The 18,734-nt window shown below is 42.4% G+C and overlaps 1 protein-coding gene across 7 annotated transcripts in view; it reads right to left on the reverse strand.

Moving 5' to 3' along the window:
- Positions 1-2,898: 2,898 nt before the first annotated feature.
- The window catches only part of Znf84 (zinc finger protein 84), a 57,065-nt gene continuing 41,229 nt past the window's right edge, over positions 2,899-18,734 (reverse strand). For all 7 annotated transcript variants that reach the window (XM_026409665.2, XM_026409663.2, XM_026409662.2 and 4 more), the window contains 3 exons: positions 14,129-14,255; positions 13,411-13,506; positions 2,899-6,472 (listed from right to left, as the gene is read on the reverse strand). In XM_026409665.2, the coding sequence (XP_026265450.1) occupies positions 4,491-6,472; positions 13,411-13,506; positions 14,129-14,255 (2,205 nt within the window). In that variant the 3' untranslated portion in view covers positions 2,899-4,490. The remainder of the gene's footprint in view (positions 6,473-13,410; positions 13,507-14,128; positions 14,256-18,734) is intronic.

The raw sequence follows: 18,734 nt of genomic DNA on the forward strand, positions 1-18,734 counted from the left end.
CAGGTTCATAACCACATGCATCAAATACTGGATAAGCATTAACAAAGAACCACAGCATTTAGTTGCAATAGATTTGAAAAAAAAATCCACCCCCAAAAAAACAAAGATCAGAGAGTACAGAAACCTCTAGGAACTGCCAATAGTTCAAGGAAACCAGAAAATATTGCATAGGAGAAAAAAATTATGTTGAAAAATAATTTTTAAAAATACTGGCATGGGTTTGTATAAAAGTCCTGGTACATTTCAATGAAGAGTCCTCAGTGGATCACAATATTTCAACATGGAAATGTGTTACCAAATTTGCATTGAAATGACCACTACATGTAAGAAGTGAAGAAAATGAACTAAAAAGAATGGGAGCAAGGTGCAGAGAGTGTGCCTGAAGCTGCAAGGGCCCTGGATAATTAATGAGCACTCAGAACAGTATTCTCAGGTGCTAAGCATCTGAAAGCTTGCTGGTACCCTAAGCAAATAAGTAGACAGGCAGGCCCACTGAGATTGACAACCTGAATTCGTACTGCCAGACAAACAACCAAATGACTGTGGAAGTCTCAAGGGTAGATCCCAAAGGCCTAGAGGTCTATACTCTGTTATTTATAATAAAGGCTTTGCTAGATAAATTATACATGGTATTCATCTCAGGTTTCTACAGGTAACATTCTTCAAATCAACATCAGGAACCTATGGGGGATCCACAGATAACTGTGGCAGAGTCCACCCCCCCCCAAAAAAAAAAGCCAAACAGAGGACATACCTAGGATAGGTTTCAAAATGCACAAACTGGACCTCCAAAGAGCCCCGTTCCTTAGCAAAAAGAGTACAGTATAAATCATCTTTTGTAGAACTGCATACAATTTGAGATCTGTGGAAGAAACTGGTGGCCAAATAGGATAACAAGGAATGCTATCCCATATTAAGTATTCTCCCTCAGTATTGTTAATATGCTCCATGAAATCACAAGTAAAATCAGTTTAACATCATTATTATTTTGTCCTAGGGACAGAACCCAGGAGTACTTTTATCAATAAGCTATATCCCTAGATTCCTAGTGCTTTCTGAGACAGAGTCTAGCAAAGTTTCTGAGGCTGGCCTCAAATTTTCAATTTTCCTGCTGCATCCTCCCAAGAAGCTGAATTATAGGCATGTACAATCATGCCCAGCAAAATTTCCTTTTTAAAAATACCTTTGTTTTATTTATTTATTTTTATGTGTTGCTGATGATCAAACCCAATGTCTCACATGTGCTAGAGAAGCACTCTGTCACTGAGCCACAATCCCAACCCCAAAACTTCCGACGTGATGTGGGATTTATGATAGGAAATCAATGAGGGAAGTGTAGAAAGATGTTTTTTGTAGTTAAGGCATTTAAAACATACACTAAAAATATCTAATTCCAGAATCAGAGCTCCCCCCCAGGGACGTGGCAGAACCAGAAAGTTCCAAAGAGGCTTCACAAAGCAACTGGGTGCACACCAGGTCCTCTGTGGACTAGGTCTCTGAGTCAGCACTGAACCTCCCTGTGACTAGAGCCTGACTCTCAAAAAGCTGAGGGTTGTTCTCTTCTTGGACAATCAATCAGCAGGTTAGTGCTGAAGTTCCACTACCCATTGAAGACAGTATTAGGTTTCACTGCTTAAAAGTTAATGGAATAACCTAAAAGTGGAGTAAGCAAATTTGGAAAAGATTGCTGACTCAGTACTAGACCTAATGAACCAATTTGTATGACTAGGAAAGAGACACCATGAGGGATGAAAGGGAAAAGTGGAAAAATCACAAAGCCGAACATCATTCTGTTATTGTTTGTTCATTTACAAAGGTTTGTTTCCTTTACCGGGCAAAATAACTTTCAAGCATTAGAGAAAATAGGCACACCATAAACTGGAGGAAGAATAATGAATCAGGAAATTAGATGTTTAAAAATTACTATGAGGGGCTGGGGTTGCGGTGCAGCGGTAGAGCGCTCGACTCGCATGCGCAAGGCCCTGGGTTCGATCCTCAGCACCACATACAAATAATAAATAAACTAATTAATTAAAAGTTAAATAAAAATTGTTTTAAAAAATTTACTATGAGCCAGGCATAATGGTACCTGCCTGTAATCCTAGTGGCTCAGGAGGCAGAGGCAAGAGGATTGCAAGTTCAAGGCCAGTCTCAGCAACTTAGTGAAGCCCTGTCTCTAAATAAAAAATAAAAAGGGCTAGGGATGTGGCTCAGTGGTAAAGCACCCTTGGATACAATCCCTGGCACACACACCCCCCAAAAAAAATCACTATGAGAGGGGCTGAGGGTATAGCTGAATGGGAGAGCACCTGCCTGGTGTGCCCTAGGTTCAATCCCTAGCACCACAAAAAAATTACTATGAAAAAAGAGTGGGGACAATTTGGACATTGAAATTCTGTTATATTGGCTTAGAAATTTAATCACATTTATCTTATGTCTTAACTTCCCAACCATGTTGCAAAATTAATTAAAGAAAGAATATGATTAGAATAGAAATTACATAAACCATACTAATAAGACAATTTTGGGTGCTGGGGCTGTGGTTTAGTGGTAAGCTCGCTTGCCTAGCATTATGAGAAACTGGGTTTGATTCTCAGACCACATATATACAAATAAAATAAAGATCCATTGAAGACTAAAATAAAAAAATTTTAAAAACAAGTGGGGGCTGGGTTGTAGCTCAGTGGTAAACACTTGCCTCACACATGTGAGGCACTGGGTTCGAGCTTCAGCACCTCATAAAAATAAACAAAATAAATACATTTTTAAAAAGCAATTTCTGTGTAAGAAAAATCTCAATTTTCTGAAGTTTGAAATCAAGCTCAAAAGCTTGATATTAGACATTTCTGAACATTACAGAGAGAATGAACTATAAAATTCTATTTTAGCTAAGGGATGTTTCCTACATTTTAAAGGAAATGAAATTTAAAATAGTAATTTTAAATTACTATTTTAAATTACCCAGGAGTCATGGAGCTATTGAAAGAAGGTGAAACACAAATATGTCAAATGAAGAAATTACAGAAATCTTGTTTCCTAATACTTGTCCAGTAGTCACAGAAATGTGCAGGAAGGCAAAAGCCGCTTCCCTGAATGTTCACAGAGTATTTCACCACAAAATTCATTGTATTTTACTTAAGAGTGAATTGTCACTCTTAAATAATTGGTTTCCACAACTAATTTTTTTTAACAACACCCAGAACAGCAGCAACACAGAGCAGCTGTATTTCATCACAGCAGTTCGGAGGCAAGCTGTGCCTGGGTCCCACAGCCTGAGAACACAGGCAGGAGGAACAGCCTCAGGCCTTATGTCCCTCAGGAGTCTGCAGCAGAGGGCTGCAGGTCACCACTCTCGTCCCTCAGGAGTCTGCAGCGGAGGACTGCAGCTCACCACCCCTTTTTCAGTCAATATCTTGTATCACTGTGCTACTCTTGGTTCCTGCCTCTGCATATACAAGACTTTATATAAAATGTTTCTCAGACTCTAAGGGCACTGGAAATGTTAACATTACTGAAGAAGAAGGTCAATATTAACAACCAATCTCTGTAGATGTCAACAAACAATAAGAAAAAAGAAATGAGTTATTATTGCCTAATCTATTGATTCTAGCAAAAAAAGCCATGTTAAATCAATTACCCTTTTCACAGTATTAAGACAGAAAAGCCAGTGACATGTAGTGTCTTGACACATCAGAGGGACCATAAGCTACATATGCTTCACGCTTTCTGCAACAGCTACCTGCAATGCCCAAATACAAAGCATTATGTGACAGAGGACAATAAGCCATAAATACAAGAAATCTCCTATTCAGATGTTTCAATGATTCATTTATTCACATATTTTTAAAACTTCCTACTTTGAAGGAAACATCTGTCAGCCACTTAGACTGCTGGTACCCACATCTATAATTGTGAGGTTTCCATGACAGCATTACTTCAGGAGCACACATTTCCAAGGTAATTCTTAGGCTTATCTACAACATGAACTCTCTAAAGTACAACATCCTGGGGGTACATGTCCCATAGATAGTGATTTCATAGAAGTTCATTCCTAACGGCATATTCTTATGTACAACAAGCTCTTGTTTCATGAAAAAGTATTGCCTCACTTGCTGCATTCTGGGAATTATCCCTCATCTCCTGTGGTAATATTTAATAGCTAATGAGATTTGACCTCTGGAAGGCTTTCTGATATTGGTGGGATTTCCCTTGCTGGAACTTTCCACTGCATAAGACTTGACCATGGTTGGGAAGGATATGTTACTCACTGTGTTCGTAGTATCATTCTGCTCCATGAAGACTGGTGTCCAAGTATTCTCGCATGCTTCCTGCTGAGTGCTCTACCTATATAGTTTCATTTATAAAGTTCTGATCCTAAGGAATACTCTGATGCAAAACGTGATGCAAATATTACCTGAAAAATTACCATAACTGCATTTTCTGAAATAGAACAAAGTGAGATCTGTCAACATGTCCCATCAAGGGCACACCTAGGCCATCCTTACTGTGTGAGTTCTCTGATGATTAATGAGCTGGGACTTCTGTGGGAAGGCTTTCCCACACTCATTGCATTGGTAAGGCTTCTCTCCCGTGTGGATTCGCTGATGATTAACAAGCTGTGACTTCTGAGAGAAAGCTTTCCTACATTCACCACATCCATAGGGCTTCTCCCCTGTGTGTGTCCTCTGATGTGGGATAAGGTGTGACTTCCGAGAGAAGGCTTTGCCACATTCCCTGCATTCAAAGGGTTTCTCTCCTGTATGGATTCTCTGGTGATTAATGAGACTTGACTTCTCCCTGAAGGCTTTTCTGCATTCACTGCACTCATAAGGTTTTTCTCCTGTATGAGTTCTCTGATGTCTAATTAATTCTGATTTCTCAAAGAATGCTCTTGTACAAAGACTGCACTTGTAGGGTTTCTCTCCTGTGTGGATTCTCTGATGAGTATTTAGCTGTGACTTCTGGGAGAAGGCCTTTTCACAGTCCCTACATTCATATGGCTTCTCTCCTGTGTGAGTTCTCTGATGAGTTGCAAGACTCGACTTCTCACCAAAGGCTTTACCACATTCTGTGCACTCATAGGGTTTCTCTCCTGTGTGTGTCCTCTGATGTGAAATGAGATGGGACTTCTGACAGAAGGCTTTCCCACAGTCACTGCACACATACGGCTTTTCTCCCGTATGAATTCTCTGATGATTAGTGAGGCTTAACTTTTCACTGAAGGCTTTTCCACATTCACTGCACTCATAGGGTTTTTCTCCAGTATGAGTCCTCTGGTGTCTAACAAGCTGGGATTTCCTGCTGAAGGCTTTCCCACATTTACTGCAGGCAAAAGGTTTCTCTCCTGTGTGTGTCATCTGGTGTGATATGAGGTGTGACTTCTGGGAGAAGGCCTTCCCACACTGAATGCATCCATGTGGCTTCTCTCCTGTATGGGTTCTCTGATGATTAATGAGGCTTGACCTCTCTCTAAAGGCTTTCCTACATTCACTGCACTCATAGGGTTTCTCTCCAGTGTGAACAGTCTGATGTCTGATGAGTTCTGATTTCTCAAAAAATGCTTTCCTACAATCAGCACACCCATAGGGTTTTGTTCCTGTGTGAGTCCTGTGATGGGTGACCAGCTGCGACTTCCTGCTGAAGGCTCTCCCACACTCCCGGCATCCAAAGGGCTTCTCTCCTGTATGAATCCTCTGGTGATTGATAAGATTTGACTTCTCACTGAAAGCCCTCCCACATTCGCTGCATCCATAGGGCTTCTCTCCTGTGTGTGTCCTCCAATGAGATATGAGATGTGACTTCCGGGAGAAAGCTTTCCCGCATTTGCCACACTCATATGGCTTCTCTCCTGTATGTGTCCTCTGATGGGACGTAAGCTGTGACTTTTGGGAGAAAGCTTTCCCACACTGGCTACAATCATAGGGTTTTTCTCCGGTATGAGTTCTGTGATGTGTAACAAACTGTGCCTTCTGTGGAAAGGTTTTGCCACATTTACCACAGCCATAGGCTATCTCCCTTATGTGTCTGCTCTGATGTTTAATGAGACTGGATTTTTTACTAAAGCGTCTCCTACATTCACTGCATTCATAGAGTTTCTCTCCTAACCGAGTTCTGTGGAAAATGACAATCTGTGACTTTTTATAGCTATTGTTACCACATTTATCACATTCATAGTATTTCAACCAAGAATCACTTTCCTCAGGTTCAGTATTGAGAAACAATTTATTAAATACATTCAAGTCATCTGATTCCATTCTTCCATAATCTGTTCTTGGAATAAGCAAATCTAAATGATGTCTCAAAATCAATCCATCTAAGTCACCTTCATCATTTGATTTACTTAAAGGAACAACGTTCATACTTGGATTGAAATTTTTTCCAAATGCATCCCATTCATGACCTCTTTTCACATTTTTAAGCTTGTCTTGGTTATCCTGGTGCCACTTCATGTGACCATCTACTTGACAGACTTCTACAAAGGAAACAAAACACCCATTTGGTTACGCTTGACTAAATAAAACACCAGAAATGCTATGCTGAGGCACTAACTGCCTTTTTTTTTTTTTTTTTTGGTGCTGGGGATGCATTGTGCATGCCAGGCAAGCACTCTACCAACTGAGCTATATCTCCAGCCCAACTAACTGTGTTTTTAAGGTTTAGCCTCTGAGTATAACTCTCAAAGTAGAATGCTTATTCCCTAGGTACTGAAAAATATAGGAAGCAGTGAAAATAGAACAAACCTACAGTCACCTTTGGCTCTTGCCAGACATGAGTTTATCAAAGAAAAATGTGAATGCATGAAGATCCAGGAGTGGTGGTGCACGCCTGCAATCCCAATAACTCGGGGAGGCAGGAAAAAAACAAATTTGGGGCCAACCTTAGCAATTTAGCAAGGCCCTAAACAGCTTAATGAGACCCCAACTCAAAATAAAAATAAAAGGGGCTATAGGTGTGGCTCAGTGGTTAAGCACCCCTCGGTTTAATCTCTAGTTTCCCACCACCACCAAAAAAAACATGCAGGAAGAGCAATCAGAAACAAAGACAGGAGGCTGGAAGAAGCACTGATCCAGTGTTCTCAGGAACCACCTCACTCGGTGCCCACTGAAAGCATACTATGGGACTGCCAAGACAGTAGAACAGTTAGCCGGTGACAAAGAACAGATTATACAAAACACAACTGAGCTGGGGCTGGAGTTATGGCTCAGTGGTAGAGCGCTTGCCTTGCACACATGAGGCACTGGGTTCAATCCTCAGCACCACATACAATAAATAAGTAAAACAAAGGTATTTTTAAAAAAACACAACTGAGCTAAAACTGTGGTAAGTAATATGAAGCACATGAATGAATTGAAGTAACTGCCTACAGCCATTTCAAGCTTGAGGATGAAAAATATTTTGTATATATTCCCCATTCTCAGATGTTCTGGAAGTTGGATTTAAACTTGCCACACACATCTCACACATTACTACCAACAGACCCTCGCTTGCACCACACTTCAACCACATCCTCTCTCATACACATCCTCAGGCACACAGCTTTGAAATCCACAAAGCAGCTCACTCACATCATCCCAAGACCTGAGTTACCATTCTCAGCATGTTCTGAATTGGATAGTTATTTTATATAGCTCTATTTCCATCATCCTCATGGTGTAACCACTTAACACTAATTGCTGCAAGTGTTCTTCAAAAGGCCTGTTTTTTAATAAAAGCTTTTTTGTGTGAGGTCAATTTGGGTGTAAAATACAATCAGTAATGTGAAAACTTTAAATTTTTTGGTACTAGGGATTGAATCCAGAGGCATTTTACCATGGAGCCATATCCGCAGACCTTTTTTTATTTCTTCATTTTGAGAAAGAGCCTTGCTGACTTGCGGGGGCTGGCCTCAAAATTCTGATCTCCCGCCTCAGCCTCGAGTCACTGAGATTACAGGTGTGCACCACCAGCAGGTTTTACCACCTTCTAATCACACTTTTATCTAATTACATCTTCCAATCTGTGGTCAGACTGAACTTTCAAAAATATAAATCAAATAATTAAACTTTTATTTAAAATTATAAATCAATCCTAATTCTTGTGTGTGTGTGGGGGGGCGGTTCCTGGGGAACTAACTCAGAACCTTGCATATACCAGGCAAGCACCCTACCACTAAGCCACATTCCCAGCACTCCTACCTCCTTTTGTGTGTGTGTGTGTGTGTGTGTGTGTGGTACTGGGGATTGAACCCAGGGCCTTGTGCATGTGAGGCAAGCACCCTACCACTAAGCCACATCCCCAGCACTCCTAGCTCCTTTTCAATGACTGTGAGTAGGCGGGGGGTGGGGAGGGTGACTCAGAGGCAGAGCTCTTGCCTAGTATGCTTGAGGCCCTGAGTTCCAAACCCAGCACTGTAAGGAGAAAGAAAACAATCAGTGAAGAAAAAACTCTTTAAAGATTCACTGCCTCCAAGTGGAGGCAGGACTGGCCCCTGCCCTCTCCCAGTCACTTTAGAGCTCCCAACACACTGACCTCCAGCCACACAGGCTTCCATTCTGTTTCTTAAAGTCACTAGGCCCCTTCCTGACTTAGAACATTCCTATTTGTCATTCCTTTGGGGACACTTTCTCCTGGTTCTCCACACAGCTTGCTCATCTCATGGTCCTCATGTGCAGACCCAGCTTCTCCACATTTATAATTCTGTGCTGGACTGCATACTTGTATTACCTCAAAAATCATATGCTGAAGCCCCCACTGTGTCTGCATTTGGAAAAGATGAAGGTCAAAGAGGCTGTGAGAATGGAACTCCGAAGTGACAGGACCAGTGTCTATAAGAGACACCAGAGAACACTGTCCCCCCCACCAGCATGCACTGAAGAAAGGTCACACACAGCAGGAAAGCAGCTGTCTGCAAGTCAGGAAGACAGCCCTCACCTTGACTTGGATTTCCTCCAAGTGAGAAATAAAATTCTTCCTTCACTTTTTTTTTTTTTTTTTTTTTTGCGCAGGGGGGTATGGGGGATTGAACCCAGGGGCAATTAACCACTGAATGACATCTCTAGCCCTTCATTTTTTATTTTGAGAAAGGGTCTCTCTAAGTTGCTGAGGCTGGCCTTGATCTCCCTGCTTCAGCTTCTCACATTACTAGGATTATAGGCATGCACCATAACATCTGACCTAAGAAATAAACTTCTGGTTGTTTAGGCCATTGCTTCTGTGGTATTTTGTTGTGGTAGCCCAAAGACACTAATACATTCTCTATTGTGACATGTAAATCAATTTCCACAACTGCCATGCCAGGGTCTGGATTTTACTTGGGTTATTTGCTCTCCTGTTCTTTCACCTTCTCACTGCAAAATGAGCATTATATGGGGAGGAAACATTTCCACTGCCCCTACTGTGCCCAAGGCACCTGGCTTGGTGCTTGAGAAGCAGCAGAGATCATGGGAAGGAAATACATCCTTATTGCCCCTTCAGAGCCAGGGCACCTGGTTCAGTGCCTGAAAAGCAGAAGAGATCAGCAGGTACTCAATGCAGAAAAGTAAGTGTTCTCCAGAGAAAGTCTGCCTGCACAGTTGTCTCTTAGATACTGCCTGGGTCCAAGGCTTGAAGAGTGATCCCAGCATTCTGTTCCTGGCAAAAACTCACATTGCTGGACTGCACACCTGCAGATAAGACTGCTCTGGCCTGTCAGCAGAAGGAGACAGAGCCATACCTGCCAGCTCCCCCTGGACTGCACACCTGCAGATAAGACTGCTAGGGCCTATCAGCACAGGGAGATAGAGCCATACTTGCCAGCTCCCCCTAGACTGCACACCTACAGATAAGACTGCTAGGGCCTGTCAGCACAGGGGGACAGAGCCATACCTGCCAGCTCCCCCTGGACTGCACACCTGCAGATAAAGACTGCTAGGGCCTGTCAGCACAGGGAGATAGAGCCATTCCTGCCAGCTCCCCTGGGACTGCACACCTGCAGATAAGACTGCTAGGGCCTGTCAGCACAGGGGGACAGAGCCATACCTGCCAGCTCCCCCTGGACTGCACACCTGCAGTTAAGACTGCTGGGGCCTGTCAGCACAGGGGGACAGAGCCATACCTGCCAGCTCCCCCTGGACTGCACACCTGCAGTTAAGACTGCTGGGGCCTGTCAGCACAGGGGGACAGAGCCATACCTGCCAGCTCCCCCTGGACTGCACACCTGCAGGTAAGACTGCTGGGAGCCATACCTGCCAACTCCAAGAAGACTATGGGCAGTGAGGCCCTAATGGGCTTCCCTAGGCAGGCAAACTGGACGCCAGTTGCTACTACATGTTTCTGCAGGAGAGTGCACCATGTGGTCCCAAGGAGGTCATGGGAAGCTAGTACACTGGTTCCTTTAGACTCTGCCTGGGCCTCTTCCTATGATCCAGTCTCATTAAGGTACAGAAATAAACCCCAAACATAGGGCAGCTACAGGCCAAGTAGCTTTAGGCCCTGGAGCCTCTCTTATGACTCTGAACATGGGGTGGTCTTGTGGACACCTATATGCAATCCCTGTTTGCATAAATAATTTTGACAATTAATTATGTAATGCCTTGCAATGAAATATGAACATTCAATGTTTAAATGCTGAACAAAAAGTTTTTAAAAAAGGGGTTGGGGTTATGGCTCAGCAGTAGAGTGCTTGCCTCACTTGTGCGAGATCCTGGGTTCAATCCCCTGTACCACATAAAAATAGATAAGTGAAATAAACCTTTATTGGACAACTAAAAAATATTTTTTAAAAATTAAAAAAATAAAAGCCAGCTACAGATGTCACTTTTTTTTTTAGTTGTAGATGGACAAAATAACTTTATTTCATTTATTTATTTATTTATTTTTATGTGGTGCTGAGAATTGAACCCAGTGCCTCACACAGGCTAGGTGAGTGCTCTACCACTGAGCCACAACCCCAGCCCAACATCTTCTTAACCAAGTGTCACAGTTTGCATCTGGAATGTCCCCCAAAGTCTTGTGATGAAAGCATGGTCTCCAATGCAGCAAGTTTCAGAGGTGGGGCTTTGAGGCTGTAAGGGATCATGATGGTTCTGACCTCACCAGTGGATTAATCCATTGGCAGCTGTGTGGATGATTGGAAAGTGGGGACTGGTTGGAGGAAGCAGATCTCTGGGGGCATGCCCTGAAATGGTTCACCTTCTCCCCAATCCCACCCTCATCTCTCTGCTTCCCAACTGCCATAAGCAGAGCTGCTTTCCTCTGACACAACCTTCCACCATGATGTTCTACCTCACATCAGACTCAGAGCAATGGAGCCATCCAACCATGGACTGAAATTCTGAGGCCCTGAGACAAAATCAATCTTTCCAGGTCTGGGGCTGGGGCTCACTGGTAGAGTGCTTGCCTAAGAAAGGTGCAAGAAAGGTTCCAGATAGAGGAGAGCGCAGGTGTTCTCTGAACTTGGCCAAAGGTGTAACGTTTTCTTCCAAGGGCTCTCCAGTGTGACAGCATATTACTCATTTGTCTATTTTCTTCTTTCCCTGCAAATATGTGGCAGCCCCATTTCAACATTTCTCAGTATTTGTGGACTTGCAACATTTATTCTCTGTGTCTGAACTTCCTGTTGTGCTTTGCTAGCTATCCACAGATTCTTAGTCCTTGCTGCAGGAGCTGTCTATGCTGCCTTGTGTGAAATGTTCTGGGACTCCAGCCTACATAGTTCTCACCCTTTTCTGAGGTCCCATCCCAGAACAGGTCCTAGTGTTGTAATATTCTTTTATTTGGTTGGTTCCTGTTTTGTTTTTGTTGTTGTTGTTGTTGTTTGTTTTGCATGTGTAGATGCAAAGGCCTGTAATTTTGTTTCTCTGCTTCAGTTATGAAATGCACAGTGTCCATTTAGTCTATGCCCACAAGCATTATTTTAATACAGAGGTAAAAGCTAGGGTGTGAAGCACATTATCTGGAGAATACCTGACCTGGTGCCCATCCACACACTTGCACTCTCCACTACCTGGAACCTTTCTTGGGTAGGTGCAAGCATGGTCCACATGTAGACACATGGACATTCTGTCACAGCAGTCCTGAACCAGAGGCAGGAGGTAAAGGGGAAAGGCTGGGCTTCCCAGTTCCCCAAGGGACAAAGGTGAAGGTACAGCAACAGTGTCTGGGGGCTCTCAGAGGAACCAAGCTCCGCTGCCCACCTTTTATTGGCACTGCCCCTCCCTTCTCATATCCCCAGTCTCCTGGTGCACTGGAGGAGACCCCTTCTCCAGTAAATTCTTACAATCAGATACACATCTCAGGATCTTCTTTTGGGAGAACCTAAGCCAATGTCAAACAAAAGACAACGAATAAGGTTTAACTGTTCAGTGTGTGTGGTTTGCTTTTTCAAAGTCAAGCACAATGGTATTATTGAAGATAACTTATGAATATTCAGAATCCAATCCATCTAACATTTTGAGAACTTCAGCTATGAGACATTTAGGTGGAAGTTGAGGGCCGGGTGCGGTGGCGCACACCTGTAATCCCAGAGGCTTGGAAGGGGGAGGCAGGAGGATCGCAAGTCCAAAGCCAGCCTCAGCAATTTGGCAAGGTGCTAAGCAACTCAGTGAGACCCTGTCTCTAATAAAATAGGGCTGGGGATGTGGCTCAGTGGTTGAGTGCCCCTAAGTGCAATCCCTGGTACCCCCCAACCAAAAAAAAAATTTAAGTGGGAGTTGAGGAGGGAAGACTTTCAAAAGATATTTATCTCCCAAAGAGCAGAACATTTAAAAATGATAGCTAAAGCAGGAAAATTGAAAGTTCAAGGCCAGCCTGGGCAAAGTAGCAAGACCTGTATAAAAATGAAAATTTAAAAGGGCTAGCAACACAGCTCAGTGGTACAGCACCCCTAGTTCCAGTTCTCAGTACTGTAAATACATAAAGATAAATAAAAGTAAAAACAACAATAAGGAAGAATGGGAGGAAGAGATTCTCCTTACACTCCATGGTCTAATCCAGAGAAAACACAAACAGGACCTATTTGAAGAGGCAATGTCTAGGACGGGTGGTGGCTCCATTTTTTAGTAAGTGATTCTGAACAGAGGGCTTCACAAGATGCTCCAATATTGAAGGGAAAATTAAAATGCTGGAATGCACAAGCAGGTTAACTTTGACCACAGGGGAAAGAAGGACAGATCACACACACCAAAGGAGAGCAGATCACACAATAAGTATGAGCCCTGGATTCCAAGGCAGGGAATAACATCAGGACTCTGAAGAAGACACGTTTAATCCTAAACTGCAAACCAAGAAGCCACATCTGACTGGGATTTATCTGAGTAGCTGTCGTCAACTGCTCCAAATCACCACACAGGTATAGGGATTTTGAAAAGAGCAGATTTCAAAGGTTCCAGACCAATACTACTCGCTCAGGCTGGACTTCTACTTCCGCCCACCTCCAGGTTCTCTCACGCTCACCTGCAGAGTCTGAACGTGGAGTGTCTCCATCTCCCACCCATGGCTCTTCGCCTTGCTCCAACTTAAAGATGACGTCTGGCTTCATAACTTCATAGCCTGTTGGGGGGAAATCACCAAGGGCATGGTTCTGGCTCCTGGGCTTCAGGTCCTCTGAGGAAGCAGCAGGGCTTAACAGAGGGTCTTCATCTCAACAGACAATTCTCGGGAGACATGACAACAGCTGCCCCTGTGGTGAACAGGTCTAAGGATCTTTCACTGCTCCACTCGGCACTGTCTCTGGAGCCACACCACAGGGTTCAACTCCAGGCTCTTTTGGCCTTCTTGCTCTCAGTCACTGGGACAGTTACTTTACTTCTCTTTGCCTCAATTTTCTTCTCAGGAAAAAAGGATACCTACCATGCAGGACTGCTCCAATGCCTAAACTGGTGGACTCCCTCCTGCGAGGCACCTGGGGTGTGCAGTATGTAGCACAGCACACGGCAGACACCCACCCACTGTCACCACTACTAATCAGTTAGGTTTCTGACAACAAACTTAAGGTTTCATTATTGGGAAGGTGGGATCCAGATACTTTCTTGCCAACATAATCCAAGACTTTTACTTCCTAAATTCTGGTCCAAAATCATTAAAACATTCAGAAGCATTAAGCAACTTTATTAAAAAAGAGAAAAGCAATGCATTGGACATACTCTGAGGTCCCTGAGGAATCTTTTCTTACCCAGTGACACAAGGATGTGGTAGTTCTCCAGCATGACATCCTTGTACAAGGCCTTCTGATGGGGACCCAGTAACAGCCATTCCTTTTGGCTAAAGGCCACACATAGATCTTCAAAGGAGAATGATTCCTGGAAGAGCACAATCCCAGTGAGCCGGAGGTGTTCATCACTGCCTGATCCTGGAGAGGTGTGCCCGGCTTGACACACTGCTCTCACAACTGCACGTCAAACAGACACCTACTATGTCCCTCTGTTTTTTTTTCCTTTTTCTGGAGGGGACAGGTGGACAGGAGTGATACCTAAGATTACAGTCAGAGTTTGTGCACTCCAGGCAATTGCTCTACCACCAAGCTACATCCCTTGCTTCTTTATTATTTTATTTTGAGACAGAGTCTTGCTAAGCTACTGAGGCTGGATTTGAATTCACGATCCTCCAGCCTTGACCTCCCAGAACTGCTGGGATACAGGTGAGCACCACCATGCCCAGCTCAGTGTTCAAGATTTTAAAGGGAAAGTTCTAATTGATATTAGAAAATATTGGATGGATCCAGAAGGTGAAATGAAACCAGGAAATAAAAGCATTTCTTTAAATCCCAGCAATGGAGCCAGCTGAAGGGACAGATTCCTGACACTGATGATGCAGTAAGAAAATGTTAAATCTGTGCCATCTGCATGGTTCTGGTTGTTTTAATCTGTCTTTTTATATTGGCTTGTGTTTTCTAAATGTTGATTTCCAAGCTATTGTATATTTATTTGGATTGCAGAACAATTGGTAAGATGAATACTTTCTTTTTAATGTGATTAGAAATGTTCTAAATAAAGCTAATTTTCAACTTTATTAAGGAAGATTGCTTTGTGCCCACCACCTGGTGTAAAATAAAATCAAGCAATTACAAAAAAATAAAATAAAATAAAAAAGAACACACATCTTACTGCTGACAGTTAGCCATGAAAGACTTTACAGAAAGGAAGATAACACGTCCAAAGGCAGGTTTTCAAAAGATGACTGAGACTGTAACAAGATGAATTCTTGTCCTAGTCTCCTGAGATCACAGAAAAACACAAATCTTAAAAATGAAGAATGCCATCATTAAAAAAAAAAAAATTTTAAACCCAAGAAGTGTGTCACCAAATGCACACTGTTCACCTTGAGAGTGTCAGTGAATCTGAAGACTAATCAACAAAACCATCCATTCTGAATAACAGATGGAGAAAGAATTAAAACTGACAGAGGAGCTGGGTTGTGGCTCAGTGGTAGAGTACTTGCCTAGCATGTGTGAGGCACTTGGTTCGACTCTCAGCACCACATATAAATAAAAATGAATTTAAAAAAAAAGCTCCATCAATATCTAAAAACAATTAAAAAAAAAAACAAAAACACCTGACAGAGCTTGCCAGGTGTTTTGGTACACACGTGTGATCCCAGATACTGAGGGCTAAGACAGGAAAATCAAAAGTTCAAGGCCAGCCTGGACAACTCAGCTAGACCCTGTCTCAAAAAAAAAAAAGAGAGAGAGAGAGAGAGAGAGAGATTGTGGATGCAGCTCAGTGTAGAGGGCCCATCCCAAGTAGAGTCGACCCCTAAATTTACAGAGCAAGATGAGTGGCACAATATCCCAGAACAGAAAACAGCACCACAGATAAGAATTTCCAGAGATGACAGCCAAATGCTCCCTAAAACCAGCAAAAGGTATAAGCCTAGACTGAAGCAGCTCAGTAGACCCCAAAATAGACAAATACAAACAAATTCATGAAATAAAAATATGGCATCATTCATAGGGAACAGCAATTCAAGTAGCTGAAAGTTTCTATTAGAAAGCTGAGGCCAGAAGGGAGTGGAATATTTCTTGTTTCAAGGAGTGGTGATGGGGTAGGAGTACAGGGGCTTGAATACAAGGACAGTTAACCACTAAGCCATATCCCCAACTCTTTTTATTTTGAGACAAAGTCTTGCTAAGTTGCTGAAGCTGGCTTTGAACTTCTGATCCTCCTGCCTCAGCCTCCTGAGTTGCTAGGGTCAGAACAACTCAGCAGAGAGTGAAATGTTTCCAAATGCAAAAAGGAGAGACCTATAAGCACAGAATTCTGTTTCTAGCTTGAATATTCATCAGGGTGCTGGGGATACAGCTCAGTTGGTAGACAGCTTGCCTTGCATGCACAAGGCCCTGAGTTCAATCCCCAGCACCACAAAATATATATATATTCATCAAGAATAATGATGAAACAACTTTTCTTATGAAAGAAAGCTAAGATAATTTAAACCCAACAAACCTGTTCTACAAGAATTACCAGTGGGAGGTTCTCAAAGAGAAGGGAAATGGTACTAGAGTGACTTAGAAAAACAACAACCATGGTAGAGATCTGGGCAAACACAAGCCACTATTCTCTCAAGTTTATCGGTGTTCACATGATGACTGATGGCAAAACTTCACATTGTCTGACAGAGGTGTCAATATACACAGATGCAGTATGTAAAGCATCTTATAAGAAAGAAAGGAAAGGGCACTAAATGATGGCACTCTACAATCCCACTTGAGCATAAAATGAAATTTAAAACATTTAAATGTCAGAAAACACAAGTTCAAGCAATTTAGTGAGACACTTCTTATAGAGAATCAGATGTGACTGCGTTACTATTACTGTCCTTGGTGGAGTCTACCTGCAAACGGGATATTCTGTCAAGGTATAGATAGGTTACAGCGGACATGCTTGAAAACAAGGTGTCTGCTGTCCTTGGGAGGGCCTACTCAAAAACAAAAGGCTCCTTCAAGGTTTAGGTAAGGTAACAGCGGACATGCTTGAAAACGAGGTGTCTACTGTCTTTGGGAGGACTTGCCTGCAAACAGGATGTTCTGCCAAGTGGGCTAGGAGGGCGCTAAGAAAAATTTTATTATCTGTTCTTAACAAGAGCAGAGCTCGGCATGCTCCAGGACGAAAACAGATTAGCCATGGGAAGCGGGTCACTTCTGATTAGAAAGTAAAACTTCTGTATGCTATGTTTAATTAGCTGAAAGACCTGATTTATTGCTGTTGGAAGGCTGCCTTCTTTGTTCACAATACTATAAAAAGATTGCCTGTATACAATAAAGGACTTTTTTTTCTGCTGCTGCTTTGCTTGCTCTGCTTCTTCTTTCTTTCCCATGCTGACCTGCGAGTGAATTACTGCAACAACTTCTGAAGATTCTTAAAAAATATTTTTTTAAAGGGCTAGGGGTACTGGTCAATGGTAAAGTGCCTGAGTTCAACTGCCAGTACCCTCTTCCCCCACAAAAAAACAGATATGACAAAACACAGCCTGCCGTGGGGTCAGGGTACAGATTTCTGTTAAAAATCTTGACCAGACAACTCTTATAATGAATAATAAAAAGACAACCCAATTAAAATAGAGGCAGAATATCTGAATATAATTCATCAAAAAGATATAGGAAGGCTGGGGTTGTGACTCAGCCATACAGCGCTTGCCTCACACGGGTGAGGCCCTGGGTGTGATCCTCAGCAGCACCACATAAAAATAAATAAATAAAAAAGAAACATATTTTTAAAAAAAAGGTACAGGGATAGCTACTAAACCCACAAAGGATCATTAGCCATGAAGGAAATACAAAGCAAAACCCTAGTAAGACACCACTTCACATTCCCTAAATGGTGATAATCAAGACATCCCATGAAGGACAGGATCGGGAGAAACTGCAACCATGCTCTAGCAGGAGTGTAAGCTGACCCATACACAAGGAACCACAGCTGCTTCCTACAAGGTAAATACGATTCTGCTGCACAATTCACAGTGCCACTCTTGGGTATGGACAAAGAGAAACAAGAGCACATATGGACACTGAAGCCTGCCTGTGGCTGTTCATTTCAGCACGCTCACAACAAGAGGAGAAAGCAACACAAATACCCAACAACTACTGAATGGATAAAGCAATATAAGGAACCACAATCTGTCAACTAAAAGATGAATTTCTAACATGCTTACATGGATGAACCACAAAAGCATTAAGCTCATTAAGACACCAGACACAAAGACTACATATTACATAAATCCACTGACATGAAATGCCCTAAAAAGGCAAATCGACAGAGTAAGCAAATTAGCAGCTGCTTCAGGCTGTGAGGAGGAGTGGAAACTGCCACAAATGTCACTCAGAATTTTCTTCGGTGATGGAAATCTTCTAGAACTGAACTGTAACAATGGTTATACAATACAAATTTACTTAAAACTCACTCAACTGTACATCAAAGTGAGGAGATGTTTTTGAGATCATATATCAGCAAAACTGTTAAAAAGATATTATGGGACTGGGGTTGTGGCTCAGTAATGGAGCGCTCACCTAGCATGTGTGAGGCACTGGGTTCAATCCTCCACACCACATAAAAAATAAATAAACAAAGGTATGTGTCCATCTACAACTAAAAAAAAAAAAAAATCACCAAAAAAAACCCTGAATCATGAATAAATGTATGTAAACTTATTAGACAACCTAGATGAAGTAGCTGTACTTCCCAAGAAACAACATACCCAAAATGACACATAAAGAAACAAAATCTGAATTAATCCTATAATTGTTAAAGAATTGACCCCACAATTTAGAACACTCCTTCAAAGTA

Source organism: Urocitellus parryii, chromosome 3 (genome assembly GCF_045843805.1).
Source record: "Urocitellus parryii isolate mUroPar1 chromosome 3, mUroPar1.hap1, whole genome shotgun sequence".
Classification (NCBI taxonomy): Eukaryota; Metazoa; Chordata; class Mammalia; order Rodentia; family Sciuridae; genus Urocitellus; species Urocitellus parryii.